General features: G+C 55.7%; 1 protein-coding gene across 1 annotated transcript; it reads left to right on the top strand.

Annotated features, from left to right (window-relative positions):
- The first annotated feature begins 10956 nt into the window (after positions 1-10956).
- On the top strand, positions 10957-17919 carry HCRTR1 (hypocretin receptor 1). Its single transcript, XM_039233441.1, has 7 exons — positions 10957-11161; positions 11382-11560; positions 12670-12913; positions 13349-13464; positions 14804-15030; positions 16028-16149; positions 17729-17919. The coding sequence occupies exons 1-7, from the start codon at positions 10957-10959 to the stop codon at positions 17917-17919; spliced, it is 1284 nt and encodes a 427-aa protein (XP_039089372.1).
- The last annotated feature ends 2885 nt before the right edge of the window (positions 17920-20804 follow it).

Below are 20804 nucleotides of genomic sequence, written 5' to 3'. Positions count from 1 at the left end.
ATCTGTTTCATTTCAGTCATTAAAAATACCTCCCCCCCAAAAGAGTAAATATTAATACAGATGATAAGAAGATACGGCAAAAATAGAGATGCTGTATGAGAATCACCAAAATTAGGAAATAATTCAAGGAAAGGCCTGTTTAATGAATAACAAGCCAGCATCAGCCACCAACAATCCCCTGTAAACACATACACATCAGGAACATACATACAGGGGGTGGATTAAACAGTGAGAGAGAACTGCTTTCTAAAGAAATTGAGTGGTCTTTTTCAAAAGGACCAGAATTCCTATTCAGAGTGCTAGTGATCTGGAATAAATCCCTCCTTATGTTGGCCCAGGTGAGGACCTGGGTGCTCGCTAGCCTGTCTGCCTCCTTTCCACATGCCCTGAAGTGAAGCCTGTGGATCGATCTCCCCACTCAGGATGAGTAAGGACAAATTTAAAACCTTTTTCAGACATGCAAAGCTTAAGAAGACTTTCCTTCCATGATCCCCTTTAAAAATGTTATTTGAAGATATACTCCAGCCAAAGAGAGGCAAACGCCAAGAAAGAGGTAACAGAATCACCAAACAGTAGAATTAACCCACAAGTGCAATGAACAGAAATGCCAGAGGTCCATAAAGCCATCAGTGAAAATTAGACCACGAAGTCCAGGTTTGGAGAAAAACGTCTTTAAGAAGAAAATGCGCTTCATTCAACCAATAATGTAATTAAGAAGCTGGAAGATTTTAGTGACCTGATTAAAAAGGCATATGTTTCTTTTCTCGAGAAGAAAAGAGAAAAGCAATTAGAAATTCCAGGAGAACAAAAACTCATACAAGAAAGTCATGGTCCAAATATGAAGCGAATTGAAATATAGCATGACTTTGAGTCTCTGAGGGAGTATAGGAAAATACATTTGAACTTGAAGCCTGGAGCATTTCCCTCCAAGCAGCATTTAAATCATAAGATTATCGTTCCTTCCCTATGGGTCCCAGGATGCTAGTTAGCTCTGCAGAGAATAATGTTCACATTATCACAATATTTTTAAAAAACACTTTATTGATTTTCAATTTTTGAAATTCAGAGACAGACAACACACCAAGCCAGAACGTTTTAATTATGGATACAGAACTAGATGCAAATGTGGTGGTTTAGCAAGAAGACTAAGGAGGAGGAGGGCAGGTGTGATACAGGATGTGTCATCTTACATGGCGAGGAGTCAAGAGATTAATGAAATTAATCGCATAAGAAAAGAAGAGCTGGAAAATGCGTATCTAACCAAACTCTGGAGGGAAGTTACCTTTGCTAAACTTCTCATCTTTCATAGTTGGTCATGGTGCCAGACACTGTGAGTTCAGTAATCAGCTCCCCTCCTTCTCTTCTTCATAGAACTCCTGCATTTCCCTGGACATGTGGCTGCCCAGAAAAACAGGGTATTTCCCAGGCTCCCTTGCAGCTACCTGGGATCAGGTGACCAAATACAGGCCAACTGGATGCAAACAGAACTGAGGCAGCTCTCTCCATTAAATGGAATACAGATGTGATTGACCATCTCTGACCCAGGCTGAGAGTTTTGTCATAAATAATAATAGCTAACACTTAGACATATTCTAACTATGTGTCAGGCGGTTTTTGTTTTTTTTATTTAAAAAATTTTTAATGTTTACTTATTTTTGAGAAAAAGAGTGTGAGCAGGGGAGGGGCGGAGAGAGAGGGAGACACAGAATCCAAAGCAGGCTCCAGGCTCCAGCACAGAGCCCGACACGGGGCTCGAACTCACAAACCACGAGATCATGATCTGAGCTGAATTCGGTTGCTTAACCGACTAAGCCCCCTAGGTGCCCCTGTGTCAGGTGGTTTTTTTAAGTGCTTGGGCTATATTAACTCATTTAACCCAATGAGGATGTGTGTTCGTTACCCTATGACTGCTATAACAAATACCACACCTTGGTATCAACACAGATTTATTCTCTTGCACTTCTGGAGTTCGGAAGTTTAAAATCAAAGTGTCGTCTAGACTGCTTCTTTCTGGAGACTCAGGGGAGAATTTGTTTCCTTGTCTTTTCAGCTTCTAGTGGGTCACATGCATTCTTTGGCTCCTGACTCTTTTCTCATGTCCCTACAGTCTCTTGTTTCTTTTAAAAAAAATTTTTTAAACGTTTTTATTTATTTCTGAGAGACAGAGAGACAGCGTGAGTGGGGGAGGGTCAGAGAGAGAGAGAGAGAGAGAGACAGAATCCGAAGCAGGCTCCAGGCTCCCAGCTAGCTGTCAGCACAGAGCCAGATGTAGGGCTGTGAGATCATGACCTGATCCAAAGTTGGATGCCCAACCGACAGCCACCCAGGCGACCCGTACAGTCTCTCATTTCCATCATTACATCTCTTATTACTATTTTCATTCCTGCCTTCTTCCTTTAAGGGTGTTGTGATTACCTCGGGCCCACCGAGCAGTCCGGGATAATATCCCCCCTCTCGAGAGTCTTAATCGCTTCTGCCAAGTCTTTTTCACCATACAAGGTAACAGTCACAATTTCTAGGAATTAGGGCACAGACATCTTTGGCGGAACATCATGCCCCCTCCCTCAGATTCATAGATATTATCCCCATTTTACAGATGGTGAAACCCAAGCACAGAGAAATTAAGCCACACGTTCAGGGTCACATGACAGCTCAGATGTGGCAGACCTGACCTTTAAACCTGGACAGTCTGGCATTAGAGCCTGTGCTCGTGACCATGATACTCTTCTACCCTGGCAGTGCTCTGGCTTCCTAACGACTGCAGAGCCAGCTGACCAGCGCTGGATGGGCTGCGGAGAATAAACATCCATCTTCTAAGGCGCTGTCACTTGGGAGTCTTTTCCAGGGGCTGTAGTTTTTTTTTTTTTTTTTTTTTTTTGTTCTAAAGAAAAATATTAGGAGTACCTGGGTGGCTCAGTTAGTTGAGTGCTCAATTCTTTTTTTTTTTTTCTACACATTTAAAAAAAATTTTTTTCCTTACAAATAGTTGATTGTCAAGTTGGTTTCCATATAACACCCAGTGCTCATCCCCACAAGTGCCTTCCTCCATGCCCATCTCCCCCCTCCCCCCCACATCCATCAGTCCTCAGTTTGTTTCTCAGCATTCAAGAGCCTCTCATGGTTTGCCTTCTCTCCCTTTTCCCCACCATTTCCCCCCTTCTTCTCCCCCATGGTCCTCTGTTAAGTTCCTCCTAATCCTCCTATACGTGCAAAGATATGATATTTGTCCTTCTCTGCCTGACTTATTTCGCTCAGCATAACACCCTCAAGGTCCATCCATGTTGCTACACATGGCCAGATTTCATTGTTTCTCATTGCCATGTAGTATTCCATGGTATAGATAAACCACATCTTCTTGATCCATTCATCTGTTGATGGACACTTAGGCTCTTTCCATGTTTTAGCTATTGTGGAGAGTGCTGCTATGAACATTGGGGTACATGTGCTCCTATGCCTCAGCATTTCTGTATCCCTTGGGTAAATTCCTAGCAGTGCTATTGCTGGGTCATAGGGGAGTTCTATTGTTAGTTTCCTGAGGAACCTCCACACTGTTTTCCAGAGGGGCTGTACCAGTTTACATTCCCACCAACAGTGTAGGAGGGTGCCCGTTTCTCCACATCCTCGCCAGCATCTAGAGTTCTCTGATTTGCTCATTTTAGCCACTCTGACTGGCGTGAGGTGGTATCTCAGTGTGGTTTTGATTTGTATTTCCCTGATGAGGAGGGATGCTGAGCATCGTTTCATGTGTCTGTTGGCCATCTGGATGTCCTCTTTGGAGAAGTGTCTGTTCATATCTTCTGCCCATTTCTTCACTGGGTTGTTTGTTTTTCGGGTGTGGAGTTTGGTGAGTTCCTTATAGATTTTGGATATTAACCCTTTATCTGATATGTCATTTGCAACTATCTTTTCCCATTCCGTTGGTTGCCTATTAGTTTTGTAGGTTGTTTCCTTTGCTGTGCAGAAACTTTTAATTTTGATGAGGTCCCAATCGTTTATTTTTGCTCTTGATTCCCTTGCTTTTGGGGATGTGTCAAGTAAGAAGTTGCTACAGTGGAGGCCAAGGAGGTTGTTTCCTGCTTTCTCCTCTAGGGTGTTGATAGTTTCCTGTCTCACGTTCAGGTCCTTTATCCATTTTGAGTTTATTTTTGTGCATGGTGTGAGAAAATGATCTAGTTTCATTCTTCCGCATGTTGCTGTCCAGTTCTCCCAACACCATCTGTTAAAAAGGCTGTCTCTTTTCCATTGGATATTCTTTCCTGCTTTGTCAAAGATCAGGGGCTGTATTCTAAGACCAGAGTCAATAGCTACAGTATATCATTTAAAATAATGATTTTGCTTTATCTCATTCCTACTGATTTGAGCCTATTATGAGAAAAATGTACTTCTTTTTAGTTTTGAATGTGTTTAAGTTGGAGGGCATGGATATCAATCAATCCACATCACAACCCTGCTTAAACCCTTCGGGAATCCCACTGCCTTTGGGATGAAGTCCAAACCCCTCATCCTAGGCTCAGGTCAGCTTTTCTTTCTGCTATACTTCTGTTTCTTGCTGTTCTTCTTCACGGGAGAACCCTTGGACCCCATGAGCATTGACTGTGGATCCAGAACAGACCTTGGGCCATGTCTGTCCCTCACTTGTGCTCATGTTATCCCCTCTCCCTGGAATCCTATCCTTTCTTCCTCTACCCATTCCCTTTTTTTTTTTTTAATGTTTATTTATTTTTGAGAGACAGAGAGAGACAGCAGGGGAGGGGCAGAAACGAAGACACAGAATCCGAAGCAGGCTCCAGGCTCTGAGATATAAGCACATAGCCCGACGCAGGGCTCAAACCCACGAACCTTGAGATCATGATCTGAGTCAAAGTTTGACGCTTAACTGACTGAGCCACAAGGCGCCCCAATATTAAATTATTTTTAGATACTCTGTACGGATGTGTGAGTCTCTGTCTCGCTGGTACCTAGCGAAGGCTGCTCTGCCCCTCTGCCTGTCCCCAGTGAATCCTTACGCGACTCTGCAGGGCAAAGCTTCCTGTTGCCCCTGAACTCGTGAAACAGGGCCCAGAGAGGCGGTATTAGTTTCCTTCAGCTGCTATAACAGATTATTGCCAATTTAGCGGCTTAAAACAATGCAACTTTTCTTCCTAGAGGCAAGAAGTCCAAAATGAGTCTAACAGCAAGGAATTGGGGGGGGGGGGAATAAAAGCAAGGAATTGGGAGGGCTGAACTCCTCTGGAGGCTCTAGGGGAGAACCCGTTCCTTGCCTTTGCCAGCGTCCAGAGGCCGCTCGCCTTCCTTGGTTTGGGGTCCCTCCCTGTGCCTGTGTCACCCCTACCTCTGCTCCATCAGCACATCCTTTTCTGACCCTTCCGCCTCCTCATTATGAGGACACCTGTGATTCTGTGGGGCCCACCTGGATAACCTAGGATAACTTCCCTATCTCAGGATCCTGAATTTAGTCTCATCTGGAAAGTCCCTTTTGTCTTGTAATGTGTCACAGGTGCCTGGACTAGGATGTGGACATCTTTGGGGGCCGCTGCCCAGCCTGACACAGAAGTGGAGTGACTAGTCCTGGATCACACCACAGTAAGCAGCAGAGCTCGGAGTCTGACCCAAGCCTTTCTGGCTTCGAAGCCTGTGCTTCTAACCACATTGCAACGCGAGACCTCAACAGACTGGGAGGGGGTGCATTTATCTCTGGGTTCATGTGCACTATCTGTCGGTCCCAGTCCTATCCCGTTCCCCCACCCCGACTCCACAGGCTCCCATTCTAATGCATTTGACACCCCCCCTTTTGTTCACATGGGGGGCTCCGCAGCCTAACTAGCAGGGCCCCCATCTTGGCAACTTACTTGCTACCAGTGTTTGTTGAGTGAATATATGAGTGAATGACCAGAGACTTCTGTCTATGGCCCCTTCCCTTTTGCCCCTGCCCTAGCTTGAAGATGCTCTGTAGCTTGTGAAGTCACCAAGGATGCCTGGCCCTGGGCCCTGGGGCCCCTGCTCTCTCAGTGGATGTCCGCCCCCTTCAAGCCACCCAAACCCTTGAAGGAGGGCCAGCCCTTCCTGTGAAAAAGAGGCACAATTAAGCACCTGGTCTGGAGATGGAGGCCTTGAGGTCCCTGGGTCCTCCCCGGGGGCACGGCACTTTGCCCGGAGCTTCCAGAGGTTGATGCTATTGGACCTGAGGACTGAACACCACAGCCTCCTCAGGGGCCTGCCGGACTCAGCCCTCAGAATCTGCAATTCGGGGCCCACAGCCCCGCCCTTGCTGGCCCACCTCTCACCCCTGCACCCACTGCTGCTTGTTGTCTGATCTCTATTCTTCTAAGAGGCCCCTCTGCCCTGCCCAGAGTGTTCCCAGGCACAGCCCAGGCCGGTGGCAGCATTAGCAAGTCGGAAACCCAATTACATTTCGATTATTCTAGTCCTAGCCCAGCAGAGGTTACTGTAAGTCACACTGGAATTGAGAGGGATGGGGAGGCAGACCTGGGGCCGGTGCCCGAGGATAGCACTTAAAGATGTATGTGACAGGGACCCGTGGCTCGGAGGGTCAGGATTAGATCAACAAGGGCAGCGATCGCTGGTTCCAGGAAAGAGGTCATGTGGCCACCAGTTGACAGACAGCCCAGGCAAAGCAAAGGCTTCTAGCTGGCCCTCCGTGGTCAGAGGAGCTGCCAGGGCTGAGTGCACAGCCTGGAGATGGAGGACATGAGGTCCCTGGGTGCCTATGCTTGGCCAGGAGCTCCCAGAGGCCAGGGCTATTGGGCTCAAGGACCCAACCACCACAGCCCAGAGCATCGCTGGCCCCTCCTGGTACCCCACGGTTTTCTCTGCCCAGGGGTCTCGCCCTCATGCCCACCTCAGCCAAACAACAAGCCCCTCCTCGGGCCATGGCTGAGGGAGCCAGACTCAGGACCAGAGGGGCCTGGGGGCCCAGAGCCTCCTCCCCGACCAGGGTCTGATAGGAAGAAGTATTGTTGCCTCGGGGAAAGAAGGAACCACTCGTGACCCTTCCTCCTGGAGGGCACCTCTCTGGGGCACCCAAGGATGAAGGGGGGTTGGCATCTGGGATCCCTTTTAAGGGGAGATGGGACTGGCTTTGTGAGCCTGAATTCCCATCCCCGACTCCTTCCCCACACCGACACCCCCCCCCCAGGGATAATGGTTTGGGGAGCCCCTTGCTCACTCCGGCCCGGCGTGTCTGGGAGGCCCTGGATTACGGTACGGCATCCCGAGCTTTGGGCAGGGTTCTAAGCCTGGGCCGTGCAGGGCTCCGCCGGTGCAGACACGCGTGGGTCTCTACCTGCCGCATTACCAGCTGCACCTTGTCGTTCGCTGTGCTGGCGTTTGAGTGTCCCCGCACGATCTGCCTCCCACCCCATCCCGTGTCATGGCTCCTCCCCAGCTCTTCCACAGCAAGCAATCACAGCTCTAGATGGGGGGAGGCAGCGTGGGGGATGAGATGAGTCATCGCTGTGGGGGCAGACATCCCGCCCCACACACGCGCAGTCAGGGTGCTGCAGACACAAAGGCACGCCCACACTCACATTCCCACGCTCACGGGGGCACGTGCCAGGAGGCCGGTGTTCGTCAAAGCCACAGCTGCACATTGAGACACAGAGAGACAGACATCCCCTACACACACACACACACACACACACACACACACTCCTCATGGACACAACCGCCAATACACACAAAGTTAGCCTCTTACAGACACATCCCATCCAGGTGATCTCCCGCCCCTGTCGCGTCATCAGCCCAGAGCCTGTCCTACGCTCACACACACACTCAGAGACACAAACACACACACAGTCACACATTACGTTCTTCAGACATGCACTCACAGCCCTAACTTCTAAATACAGAAACACACACACACACACGCATTAGTGCACATGCAGTCACACACACACACACACACACACACACACACGTGTGCACTCGCACCAGGCTCTTCTGTCTCGAGTCCCCTCATCCATTCCCCTGCTTCTGTCAGCACCCCATGCAGGCAAGACAGAGTGGGGCAACCACAGGGGCGCTATGACCTGACACCCGCCCTGCACAGAGGCGGCGCTGTGCCATGGGGTCAGCCTCACAGAGGTCGGCTTCCCTTCTCCTGTTCAGGAGAGGCGGAGGTCACTGGCCTGTCCCCCACGTTGCTCCAGCTCCCCTCTCACGCCCTAATGGCCCAGCTCCAGCTCCTCTGAGAAAGGGCCTTGGCTGCCACAGGGAAGATGGAGGTTTCATCTCTGAAATCACCTCCAAGGAGGGAAGGAGTGTGAGTCTCCGAAGGTGAGAGAGAAAGGTGGGATCTGACGCGTTAGGAAGGTCCTGTCCTGAGGCAGGGCACGGCCACGGTGGCCGCCTGATGCCCAGGGAGTCACCGGTCACCTACCTGTGGTTCCCGGAAGGCCCACCCTCCACACCTCTGCACCTGCCCTTTCCTCTACGTGGGATCCTCTCTGTGGCCACCACAGCCCTCCTTGCAAGGTTGCCTTCTCATTTTTCGGTCCCCGTGTTCTGGCTCTAGGAAGTCTGTCCTGGTGCCCCGGCTGAATCAGTCTGTCCTTCTGGTCTCCTCACAGCAATCCTTGTGCTATAGCCACTTGCTGTCCTGTGAGCCTCCCACCCCCAGCCAGCCTGGGCGCCTCTGTCCCGCAGGAGCTGGGTAAACCCAGAGAGGATCACAAGCCTGAACCCCATCTCTGCCTCTGCTGTGTGGCCTCGAGCGAGTCACTGACCCCAGTGAGTCCAGGGTCCTCATCTGGAAAATGGGGACAATAGCAACCATCTCCCCGGAATGGGTCTGAAGAATAAGTGAGATGGCACACGGTGGGGCCTACGTATTATTGCAGCTCCTTGGCTAGCACACAGCTTAGTAAATGTTTGTTGAATTAGTCAGCCCCTCTGGCTTCCCACCTCCTGCCCCCACCTACCATCCATCTTGGGAGGGGGGAAAGTAGGTACGAAAGAAAAGGATCGGGTGCAGATAAGAACCGGGGGAAAGGGGGCACGCTGGGAGATGGGCGAGCAGGGCCTCTGGCCTCGCCGGGCGCTCGCTGCAGCAGCCGCAGCAGCCGGAGCCTGGCGGGAGGCGGTGCAGGCACCGGCTCTCACTCCTGCGACCCACCTGTGCCATCCTCCTCGTGAGCTAGGTGAGGCGGCGCTGGCATCCGCCTCCGCGCCGGGGCCCCCCAGGCCGCCCGGGGCCCGCCAGCACACAGTAGGTGCGCTCTGAACGACCGGGGACCGGAGACGTACATGCCGACTGAACGCGAACCTATGAATGAACGGATGGACGCATGAATGGAGGTGGGATGGAAGCAAGAAGCGGCAGACAGGGAGGAACGAGCGTCTCCCCCGCCCTCCCGGTCTCCGGCTGAGCGACGTGAAGCCGAGCCCGGCTGGGGGCTCCCCTCCCCGCCGGCCCCTCCCGCCCGGCCTCCCCCCTCCCCGCCCTCCCCGCGGCGCGCAGCCCGGAGGAGCCCGCGCCCAGCCAGAGCCCGCGTTGGAGCCGCGGCTCGCGCCCAGCAGAGCGAGCCCAAGCCGCGCAGCCTTGGGAGGGGGCTTTCCCGGACCCCTCCCCCGGCCCTGGCCCCTGGAGCCCGGCCTTCGCGGCAGGGAGGCGGAGTCCCCGGTGCAAAGTCCGGGGACAAGCAGCCGAGGACGCCAGGGTCCCGGAGCCAACAGGTGCGGGGCTTGGGGGATCCCCAGGCCCGGGGTAGGGGTTCCAGAGGACCCTCCGCGGGAGCCAGGAGTCTCGGGGCAAAACCTGGGTGCTGGGAGGCAGGGTCCCCAGTAGGCACTGCCCTCCTCCCGGCAGGCTTCTGCAGAACCCTTAGCGACCTCGCTCCCCCGCCTGTTCCCCGCAGCCTCCCTCAGCCCCCGAGGTGCAGGGAGGTCCCGCTGAGGGAGTGGGTCCGCCGGCTCTGGGAGGGGGTCCAAAGGAGTCCCCTCGCCCTCCCCCAGCCGTCTCCCGGGACCGGCAACCCTCCTACACACGTCCGGGGTCGTCCCTGCCCAGTCTTGGGAAGGAGGGGTCTGAGCGAAAGAGGAGGGGCGGGGAGCGAGGCCCGATTTATGAATGGAGAGAGCGGCCTGCGCGCCGGCCCAGCGACCCCTGGCGGCCATCGGGGCGCATCGCGGGCCCGGGGGTCTGAGGGGCCTGGCCACCGAACCTGGGGCTCGTCTCTGGCTTCCAGGGAGGTCGTCAGTTCCTCCCTACACCTGTCCCCTGTGTGTGTATCCGGCCCGGGAGGGTCCAGGTCTGGCCGGCGGGCCCTGGGTCTCTAACGCCTCCCTTGCCCATTTTTTCAACCAAAAATCCAGGCCTGTGAACTGACTCAGGAGAGAACATTTGCAATCGGGATGGCTTCCCCTCCCAAATCTATGGTGTTTGGTGGATTCAGACAGACCTGGGGTAGTAGCTTGGTGACCTTGAGCAAGGGGCTCAACCTCTCTGAGCTTCTGCAAAGCAGGGTTCTCCAATGGTAGCCAGAGGCGACCCTGAAGCCAGCTCCCCTGGCCAGGGGTGGCGGCGGGGGTAGAGGGGGTGGGGTAAAGCACTGGGTGTGCAGTAGACCTCACAACGCCTCACCGCGGCCCTGTGAGGTAGGTAGTTATTACTCCTTTGGATAGATGAGGAAACCGAGGCTGAAAGGGATGACGTAAGTTACCCCCAGAGCAACTTGAATGGAATTGAGATGCGAGCTACCTGTCTTTCTCAGGCTGCTGTAACCTGACGGCACTATGCAAATTAAGAGGGAGCTTATATGCAAATTGCCAGTCACACTCCCAATGTTCTTTCTTCTTTCCTCCCCTCCTTCCTTCAGGAGGTTTGAGGCTGGGACCCCAGAGACCTGGGTGCCAGGGAAGTGGGCCGAGGCCTGACTGGGAGCTCCACTCCCTCTGCAGAGCCCAGGATGCGCCTCGCCCGCAGCAGCTCCTGAGCCCATGGAACCCTCGGCCACCCCGGGGGCCCAGACAGGGACCCCCACTGGTGGTGGGGGACTGTCACCGTCACCGGTGCCTCCTGACTACGAAGACGAGTTCCTGCGCTATCTGTGGCGGGACTACCTGTACCCGAAGCAGTACGAGTGGGTCCTCATCGCTGCCTACGTGGCTGTGTTCCTCGTGGCCCTGGTGGGCAACACCCTGGGTAGGGGTTTAGGTTCCCACGGTGGTGCTGTGGATTTCCCCTGGGGACTGGCAGGGGTCCTGGGCCTGGCTTCTCTCTCTTTCCCTACCCACTCTCCCCTTGGCTGGGTAGTTTGGGGGATGGGCAGTGCGGGGGCGGGGCTAAGACATGGGCTAGAATGGGCATGGCTCTGCCCCTGGCTTCACCTCCTTTTCTTCCCCCCTCCCCACCTGCCCTGCAGTCTGCCTGGCTGTGTGGAGGAACCACCACATGAGGACAGTCACCAACTACTTCATCGTCAACCTGTCCCTGGCTGACGTGCTGGTGACAGCCATCTGCCTGCCCGCCAGCCTGCTGGTAGACATCACCGAGTCCTGGCTCTTCGGTCACGCCCTCTGCAAGGTCATCCCGTATCTACAGGTGAGCTCTGCCCCAGTGCTGCCCACCACCCCTCTGTCACCCCAAGCGCAAAAACCATGGCCTTGCATAGACCTCAGTGATCCTCAGACTTGCCTTTCAGACAGGACACGGTGGCTCAGTTCTTCTGCAGTGTCATCCTCTACTCTCAGCAAGGGCAGGCCATGAGACTTGACACTTGAGGACACAGACACAGCCACACACACTCCCCCTCCCGGTCACAGCTGCACACCCGCACGCACACAGCCACGTGTGGACGCATGTGCAGTCACCTCCAGGTACCTGGGGACACAGTGGAGGCGAGAGGCACAAGCCCATGGTGACAGACGCAAATGCACACTGAGCCTGTTTGTTGATTTCAAGGGGGTAGATTTGAGGGGTTCGCTGGAAAGTGTCCCACCTCTCCCACCATCCCTGGCCAGGGCCTTCCCTCCCCCAGCGGCCGGAATCAGGATGTCCACATGGGGTGGGTGGGGTGGAAAGATGGCTGGCCAAAGGCTAGAATGGCCCTTCAGTTGGATCCCTGGACCCTCTCCCTGTACCCCAGAGGGCGGAGGGGGGCTCTCCTGGGGGCAGTGCCCACCTCCACCTCTGGCCTAGACTCATGTGCCTCCCAGGATGAGGCTCTTTCCTAACAGCCTGGGGAAGGGACAGCATCCCCTCCGGGCAGAGAGAAACACCTCTCTAATTTCCATTGTTTGGAGGTTTTCCACTCAACTGATTAGCCCCGGCAACCCTGAGAATAAAGACAGGGCGGGGAGGGGGAGGGGTTGTGGTGAGGACATTCACCTCGGGCAAATTACTTAACCTTTCTGGGCCTCCGTGTAGTCCTCTGTAACGTGGGGGATGAGGGTATACACCATGGGGTTGCTGTGAGGATAAAGAGTGCAGTTTCTGTAAGTGTAAGGTATTGCTCATAGCAGGGGAGTACCCAGCGAGGGCCAGCTCTCCACCTGGCCTTTTTCCATCTGTGATTTCATGGATTCTCACAAGAACCCTGCCAGGTGGATGACATATTCCCGCAGGCCCCCTGGCTGCCTGGTGTTTCGGGGCATGAGCCCATGTCTGGGGGTGGCCCTCAAGAGGACTGACATCCTGTCCCCGTGGGGCAGGCCGTGTCTGTGTCAGTGGCAGTGCTGACTCTCAGCTTCATCGCTCTGGACCGCTGGTATGCCATCTGCCACCCGCTGTTGTTCAAGAGCACCGCCCGGCGTGCCCGTGGCTCCATCCTGGGTATCTGGGCCGTGTCGCTGGCCGTCATGGTGCCCCAGGCCGCTGTCATGGAGTGCAGCAGTGTGCTGCCTGAGCTGGCCAACCGCACCCGGCTCTTCTCTGTCTGCGACGAACACTGGGCAGGTAATGGCGGGAGCCTTGAGCAGACATCCCAGACGTGGGCACCTCTGGGGCCCATGCCCCCAGGGCAGGTGTCTGTCCGTGTACTGGGGTGGGCACTCCCAGGGTGGGTAGCTCCCAAAAAAAAGGTCGCCCTAGGGCAGCCTTCTACTGGCTACCCTCCCGGGGTGGGTAACGCCTCAATGGATGCCATGGAACAGCCACCTACCAGGGATACCTCCAGGGTGGGGACCTTCTTGAGTCTAGACATCTGCTAGGGGTCCCTCCAGACACCTCCAGGCTGGGCAACTCTAGGGTCCCTCTGCCATGGTGTCTGCATGAGGCCCAGCTGCTTGCTTGTGCTCCGTGGCTCTAGTTGGGGGGAGGGTGGCATTGCGAAGCAGGATGAGCTGACACTCCCACAATGGGTCCAGCCCTTTTATCTCTTGACTCCTACAGATGACCTCTATCCCAAGATCTACCACAGCTGCTTCTTCATTGTCACCTACCTGGCCCCGCTGGGCCTCATGGCCATGGCCTATTTCCAGATCTTCCGCAAGCTCTGGGGTCGCCAGGTGAGGCCTGCCCTGGTATCACTGTCTGGGCTGGGAGGGGAAAGGGGTACTGGTCTAAGGGAATAGACAGTCCTCTGCCTTCAGAACATGCCATCCTGGCTGCAACCAGAGAGAGGCAAGGCCTAGGGACATGTCAAGGTCAAGACCAAAGTGCTAGTGCCTCCCCTGGATCCGAATAGTGACTGACTGATCTCAGTTTCAGTATCGAATACTTAATAATCGCTCTGGTATCAACAGCTACCGTTTGTTTCTTGCACCCTCTTAACCATCACATGTTATCCCCAACTTAATATGTGAGAAAATGGAGACCCAGAGAGGCAAAGTAACTTCTCCCAAATCCCTCAGCCAGCGAGTAAAAGACCAGTTAGTGGCCTTCCAGCGCGCAGCTCGGCGCCAGCACCACTGTGGTTTTGCCAGATTGGGCACTTTGCTCACAGTGTCTTCATAACTATCTAAAGTGACCAACAGCAGGTTGTGGAGTGGGGCGTGGGGGAGGGAATCGCTCAGAGGTTCCTGGCACCAGCAGGACTAAGTTCTGGGTCCCGTGTTTGGGCAACGAGAGGATACAGACCAGAATACCACCAGCCTGCCGTCCACCAGCACTTACCATTCCCCGCCCCAATAGCTCTGAGTCAGGATGGCGAGAGTCACTGTGCTCACCTAACGGACGAGAAAACTCAGACTCAGAGAAGGACAGTGAGTTGCACAAGGAAGGTTGTATAGCCCATGAGTGGCTGAGCTGGCCCAACACTCAAGTTTCCTGAGCTCTAGCCCTACGCCCCTCTGTTGGGAGGTGATCCAGGTGTCAGTGGTGTGAGGCTTCAGGCATATCTGTGGCGGCTCCAGGAGGCTCCATCACAGGCTTCTGGGCACGGACCTAGGCAGGGACAGTGCTCTGAGGTCCAGGCCATTGGAGCCGCCCACTTGATTGCACCTTGCCCGGGCCTCCCCACAGTCAGGCACAGGCCAGGGGGAGGCACAACTCACCCCACGCCCCTACCCCACCATGAGAGCTGAAGATCTAGAGTCTTCTGCCTCTCTGAGTTTCGGTTGTGTCATCTTTTAACGAAGGGCCAGTGACACCGTCCCAAAAGGCATGTTGTGGGTGGGCTCACCATGAGCTAATGGAAAAAGAAAGTGCTTTGTTCGCCCTCCAGTCCAGAGTGCTGGTCTTCATCATGAATATTAGGTTTCTTCCAACTGCAAGGATTTGTTCCCTTCCCCCTCCTGCACCCTGCCCCAGGGTCCACCCTGCGGGGGCGGCACACAACCCAGCAAAGGGGAAGGACCTTCCCTGGAAGCCCCGCCCACCGCGGCCATCTCTGTGTGTGCTGGACAGATCCCTGGCACCACCTCGGCCCTGGTGAGGAACTGGAAGCGACCCTCAGACCAGTCGGAGGACCAGGGGCAGGGTCCGAGCACAGAGCCCCCACCTCGGGCCCGGGCCTTCCTGGCCGAGGTGAGGCAGATGCGAGCTCGCAGGAAGACGGCCAAGATGCTGATGGTGGTGCTGCTGGTCTTCGCCCTCTGCTACCTGCCCATCAGTGTCCTCAATGTCCTCAAGAGGTGAGAGCAGCAGGGGAGTGGCCGTGAGCCCAGAGGAAGGCGCTCTCTCTTCTTTGCAGGAAGGCGGGCTCAGGGACCCACCCACGGTGTGGTCTTGGGGTGGGTCCTCTCTCTCCTCCGAGCCTCCGGAGATTGTTCCGTCCAGTCACTCAACAATCTGATCGCAGGGGCTGGGAACATGGTGACCACATGCGCAGGACAAAGTCCCTGCCTTTGTAGGGGCTACATCTAGCGGGAGAGAGCAATAAGTCTACAGTACTGGCAGGCAGTGATACTACTATGAAGACAAGTCAAATAGGAAAAGAGGAAAGTGATGGTGACAGGAGTTGGTGTGTGTGTGTGTGTGTGTGTGAACCTTTCTTAAGATACGATCTTTAAAAAAAAAAAAAACACCTCATCTGAGGAAATGACATTTGGCAGAGACTTGAAGGGAGAGACAGAGGGACCAGGCCCCACAGGTGTCCGGAAGGACAGCACTCGAAGCGGAGGGAACAAGGGGCTTGGCAAGTAAGGGGCCACAGGGTGAGGGAAAGAGCATGGCTGCTCATCATGAGACCATCTCGTTGTGAGTTTGTGCTTGGCCACTTCCTGCCCGTGTGACCTCGGTCAAGTCACTTCTCTCCTCGGAGCTTCCCTCGTTGAAAAATGGATGATGTCTTGATCATGCTGCTGTGAGGATGGATGAGGGAGTGGATGGGGAGTCCCAGGGGGTTTGAGAGCTGGTGACTGAGCAGATGTATCCCGGTCCCTGTCCCTATACCTACCCTGGGGCTCAAGACCCCAAAGCTCAAGTCCCAGGAAAGGGCCACCTGGACAGAAGGGGCAGCGGCAACTCTTGCACTTAACAGCCGCTCGTGAGCTATGTCACCTTGGTCAACCCACTTTCCCTTTCTGAGCCTTGGCTTTCCCTTCTCTAGATGCGCCTCCTGCCCCGCATGCACATGAACCCCTGCACCCACGTTTACCCCGTTTCTGACTGTCCTCTCCTCGGTCCTAGGGTGTTTGGGATGTTCCGCCAAGCCAGTGACCGGGAGGCCGTCTACGCCTGCTTCACCTTCTCCCACTGGCTGGTCTATGCCAACAGCGCTGCCAACCCCATCATCTACAACTTCCTCAGTGGTGAGTGCGCCGGGGAGGTGGGGCCACCGAGACTGGCAGCGGTGCCTGGGACCACAGCCTGCCCACCCCGTCCGGGCTGAATAAAGGGACGGCGGGGGAGGATGGCCCCTGCTCCCTCCTGGGGATCGTCGTGAGCTTGCTCTGGGAACTCACATTTGGGGAAGACGCAGCCCTGTCCAGGAGCCCCGGTCTGATGGGAGACAGGCCTCACTCCCAACAGCGACAAGGAACCAGCTGTTCAGAGTATGCAGACCAGTGAGTGGGTAGGGAAGGCAGGGGCTAGGCTAGCTCACCTCCACCACCGCCTGCCGCCTACACAGCGGGCCCTCCAGTCGGCTCGTCTGGCCAACGCAGGCTCCAGAAGAAGCCTGGGAGGGTGACTGCATAACCGAGTCATCTGGGTAAGGGAGGTCACCAGGAGGCAGCCCAGGGCCGGGAGAGGGCTTGCAGCCAGAATATGGGGGCTGGCCCTGGATCCGCCTGCCCCCAAGAGCAGCCGTCTTGCCCCCTCTCTCTAAGTCCAGGCAGCCCCAGCCCCCCAGCCCCACCCCAGGCCACACCGGCCGCCCCCCCTCCCCCTAGACCTCCCAGCCTCGGGGTGGTAACACCTCCATCCTCAGACCCACCTGGGTCCAGCAGAAGAATGGCTCATGAGAATGGCTGTTCAAGCCTGGGCACAAAATAATCTTTGAGAAAAGGTTGAAAGGCTGAAGGAGGAGGGGCCAGGGGTCCGTATCACAACCCTCACTGAGGCTGAAGAAATATTCCCCGAGCTCAGAGGGGAGGACAGAAGAGATGAGGGCTGTGGCAGAGGCAGCAGCAGGCTTCTCACTGGGCATTCCTGTCTGGTCTGCACTAACTGAGCACCTACTGTGTGCCTGGCCCTCTGCTGGGGTCCCACAGAAGCATGGTCAAGGACGTTTCTGCTCCAGATACAATCTATTTCTCTGGTGTCCTTTGGCTGACCAAGGTGGCTGTGGCAGTCCCTCCTTCCCTGCTCATCGTCCCCTTGAAGTCAAGGGCTCTAGAATGAGAATCAGGTCTGAACTCTGGCTGGGTGACCTTGGGCAAGTCGCTGCACCTCTATGCAGCCCCCCTGTGAGGTGAGGATAAAGGCCGCCAAGCTCTCAGGGTGCTGGGACCAGCGGGGGGTGGGGGGTGGGGGGGACGAGGCAGGGGTGCCCTGTGCCATGCTTTGTGCGGGCTGCCGCTGGCCTCTCCATCGCTGCGGGGACAGGTAGTTTCGGAAAGCCTAGCCGCGGCTGGGGAGCCTGAGCCCCTCCACCTACTCGCCCAGGAGGACAGAGGTGGCCCCAGGCCCCTGAGCCAGACACCACGTTTTGAGCCCGGCTCAGAGCCAGAGCGCAGTCAAGGAATCAGATGAAAATTGCATTTCTCCTTGGGAACCGCTCCGGGGCCTCTGTCCTCACTCTCCCTGGCAGCGATGAAGTCCCAGCTCTGCTCTGCCCTCCCGCCCCCTCAAAGGCAGCTTGGCTGGAGCTGCGTGGGTGTCCCTGGGCCCAAGGCCCTTCCTGCTTCATCCAGCTCCTTATGGCTATGTCTTCTGTCTCCAACCAAGGCAAATTCCGGGAGCAGTTTAAGGCCGCCTTCTCCTGCTGCCTGCCTGGCTTGGGTCCCTGCGGCTCTCCAAAGGCCCCCAGCCCCCGCTCCTCTGCCAGCCACAAGTCCTTTTCCTTGCACAGCCGGTGCTCCGTCTCCAAAGTCCCTGAGCACGTGGTACTCACCAGTGTCACCACGGTGCTGCCCTGAGCGAGAACTGCCCTGGTGGCGGCAGTGGGTGCAAGCTGTTCCCTGCCTGAGCTGCTCTTCTGGCTCCTGGGGGACCTGCCTCTCCTCACAGAGACTACTGGATACAGGGAGAGGCTGGGGCTCCAGACCTGGTTTTCTGCCTGTTTAACTCTGGGCAAGTGGCTTCCCTTCTCTGGGCCCTGTCTCCTAAGCAGGATTGATGGGAGGATTAAGCATGCTCGAGAAAGCGGAAAGCTTCTTGTAGATTGTGAAGTGTTGTGGACAGGATTATCATATTCCTCTCCAGTGGCTGTGCCCCACGGTATCATCCATCCCCATCATCCTTCCACGGCTTGGCCTTCCTTCCAAAGATCCCCCCTCCCACGCAATTACAGGCCTTCCCTGGGGTCTGCTGTAAGGGGCCCGGTGGGCATTCCCATCTGGCCCAGCGGCTCCGGCCAAAGCCCACACGTCCTGAGGCCCGCGTGATTGAATCTGGGTCCAGCCTTTTCCCAGCAGGAACATAGCCCCATCCTCACCAGGCGCCGGGTGCCTGCACCATGCACTGGACTCCGTTGGCTTTCTGGTGTGATACAACACTCTCCGTGTGGCCGTTTGGCATGGAGGCCAGCAGCCTGAAGCAATTCTAATTAAAAGCCTGGCACTGAATGTTCCCTTTCCTTGTCATTGCACAAAACCTGTGCTGCTTAGGTGAGGAGAGGGAAGGTGGGGAAGCTTGGGGGAGGGGAGCAAATAGGCAGCACTGCTATTATCTGCAGACCACTGCCACCCCCCACCCCAGCACACTGGATCCCAGAGGGGTTCCTAGCCAGGATTCAGGGCACACGCGGTGCCACCTCCTCAGGCGGTGCCAACCCTCCAGTGCCCAGGACCTGGATCCTTGACACGTCTGTCGGCTTCTGGGCCCGGCGGCCTCTGGGAGGTAAGGAAGATGGGGGCGGGCGGGGGGGGTGCAGACAGCAGGGTTAACAGACTGATCTGTTACCTTCCCCTTCTTGGAAATCGGGCTTGCATTTACTTTCTCTGAACTCACAGGAGGAAAAGAGAAAGCCGCAGACGTGCTCCGTCTGCCACCACGGTGATTAGAGGGCTGCCAGAGGCCCCGATGCCCGTTGCCAGAGCAGGAAGCGGAGTGCAGTCTGGAGCACTGCTCTGCTGAGAGGGCAGGAGCACCGAGCAGGGGCCAGCTCGGCCGTGCGCACCACCAGCTCCACTTAACTTGATTAATGGGGCTTCGGGCTCCCTCTGACCTCACCTGTCAAAAACTGGGGCGAAGCCATGGTCCTGCCAGGGGCCCGGGCCGGGAATGCTGCAGCGCCCCTCCTCAAAGACATCACACTTTCCCAGGGCAGGTAGAAGGCATGGCCTAAGGATGTCGTCCACTCCCTGGATGACTCACCGGCCCGGCGCTTGTGGTCATTTCCACCGATGTGCGGTTATTGCCGGGCCACTGCCGGGCGGGACGGGCTGCCCTCTCCTTCCACGCTCCTCCTGCCCTTAGGATCCCAAGCTGCGTGCGAAGTGTCATGTAGCCAGGCTTGCAGGTGTAGTGCGCAGAGCGACATGTGAGGGCTGGCCCCTGAGATCAGAGCCAACTTCCCCACAGGGACCGAGCCATGGGGACGAACCCAGGCCTGAGGCTCCTCAGCCCCGGCCTAGCGCAAGGCTGACACGACAACTGACACCATTCTGGCGGCAGGTTTCCATAGGCACTTGGCTCAGTGGAAGCAAGGAAACAACAGAACCTTCCCCTCGTGGCCTCATTTCTACTCCACCCTGCTGGCTGAACGCAGTCCCATGGTGGGCCTGAGGCCTCCATTTTGGGGGGCCTCGGATGAACTGGAGAAAATTCAGAGGACCAGGACACCAAGGTGAGTGATGCTCAGGAAAGAGCTGAAGAACCCGGGACCGCCCAGCCCAGGGGACACGTGGTGGCAGGTTCCGGGTATCCAGAGGCTTGGCATGCAGAAAGGTGTGATACAGGTTCCGGGTGGCCCAAGAAAGAAAACCATAGTCAGTGGGTGGTGTTTTCAAGATGGCAGGATTTGGAATCCCAGCAGGAGGAAGTTTCTGCTAGTTGAAGAGGAAGCCGGTTTCCTGGAAGGGCACTAAGCTGCCGCTGGAGGATGGCAAGCAGAGGCTGGACTCACAACGTGGGGCACTGGGAGGATCTAGCCCTGGGTGGAGGCTGATCTTGGGAGCTGGATCCCATGAAAGGAATTCTAGCACACGGCAGCCCTGAGGACAACAGGCCTGAACTGGCCCTGGCCGAGCCCGGCATCCCCACCCGGCTCACTGAGCTGCTCCCCCCAGCCACCCAGCGCCAAGGACAAGAACTTTCTTATCTTTATCCCCCAAAGCAAAAGGATTATCACCCCCCAACAAACCAGAATGTCTGATGTCTTAGCTTTTGATTGAAATTCTGTCAGATCACTACAGACATTGGTGTAGACTGGTTATCACACTGATCTAAGGATCTAGCTGGCAAGTACAGATGTCTGCGCTTAATAAAAATGGGGGAGAAGTTATGACTTAATAAATGCAGTTTGTCTGGAAGATAAAACTAAGGCTTGGGATAATGAAAAGGCCATGCTGTGAAAAGTTTCGGGCGGCTGCGTGTAGCCAGTGGAGCCAGCCTTAAAACCGTTATAAAACACAGTCGGCTTCTTGAGGTGAACCTGGCCGGTCCCTACGCTTCAACTTCACCCTGGCAAACGGGACCAGCCCCAGGTGAGCCGTGTCCCCCCGAGACACTTCTTTCTGCATGGTGTGGTCTCCGGTACGGACTTCGATCCCCGCTGAATGAAGAAGAAACGAGTTGTTGGCCAGGTGCGCACACGCGTGTGCGAACCCATAGCCAGGAAGTGTGACGGAAAACGTGCAAC

This window comes from Hyaena hyaena, unplaced genomic scaffold (assembly GCF_003009895.1).
Source record: "Hyaena hyaena isolate Hyena2069 unplaced genomic scaffold, ASM300989v1 scaffold_3, whole genome shotgun sequence".
Lineage (NCBI taxonomy): Eukaryota > Metazoa > Chordata > Mammalia > Carnivora > Hyaenidae > Hyaena > Hyaena hyaena.
The sequence above is the reverse complement of the archived record's forward strand: the minus strand, read 5'-3'. Positions and strand labels throughout refer to the sequence as shown.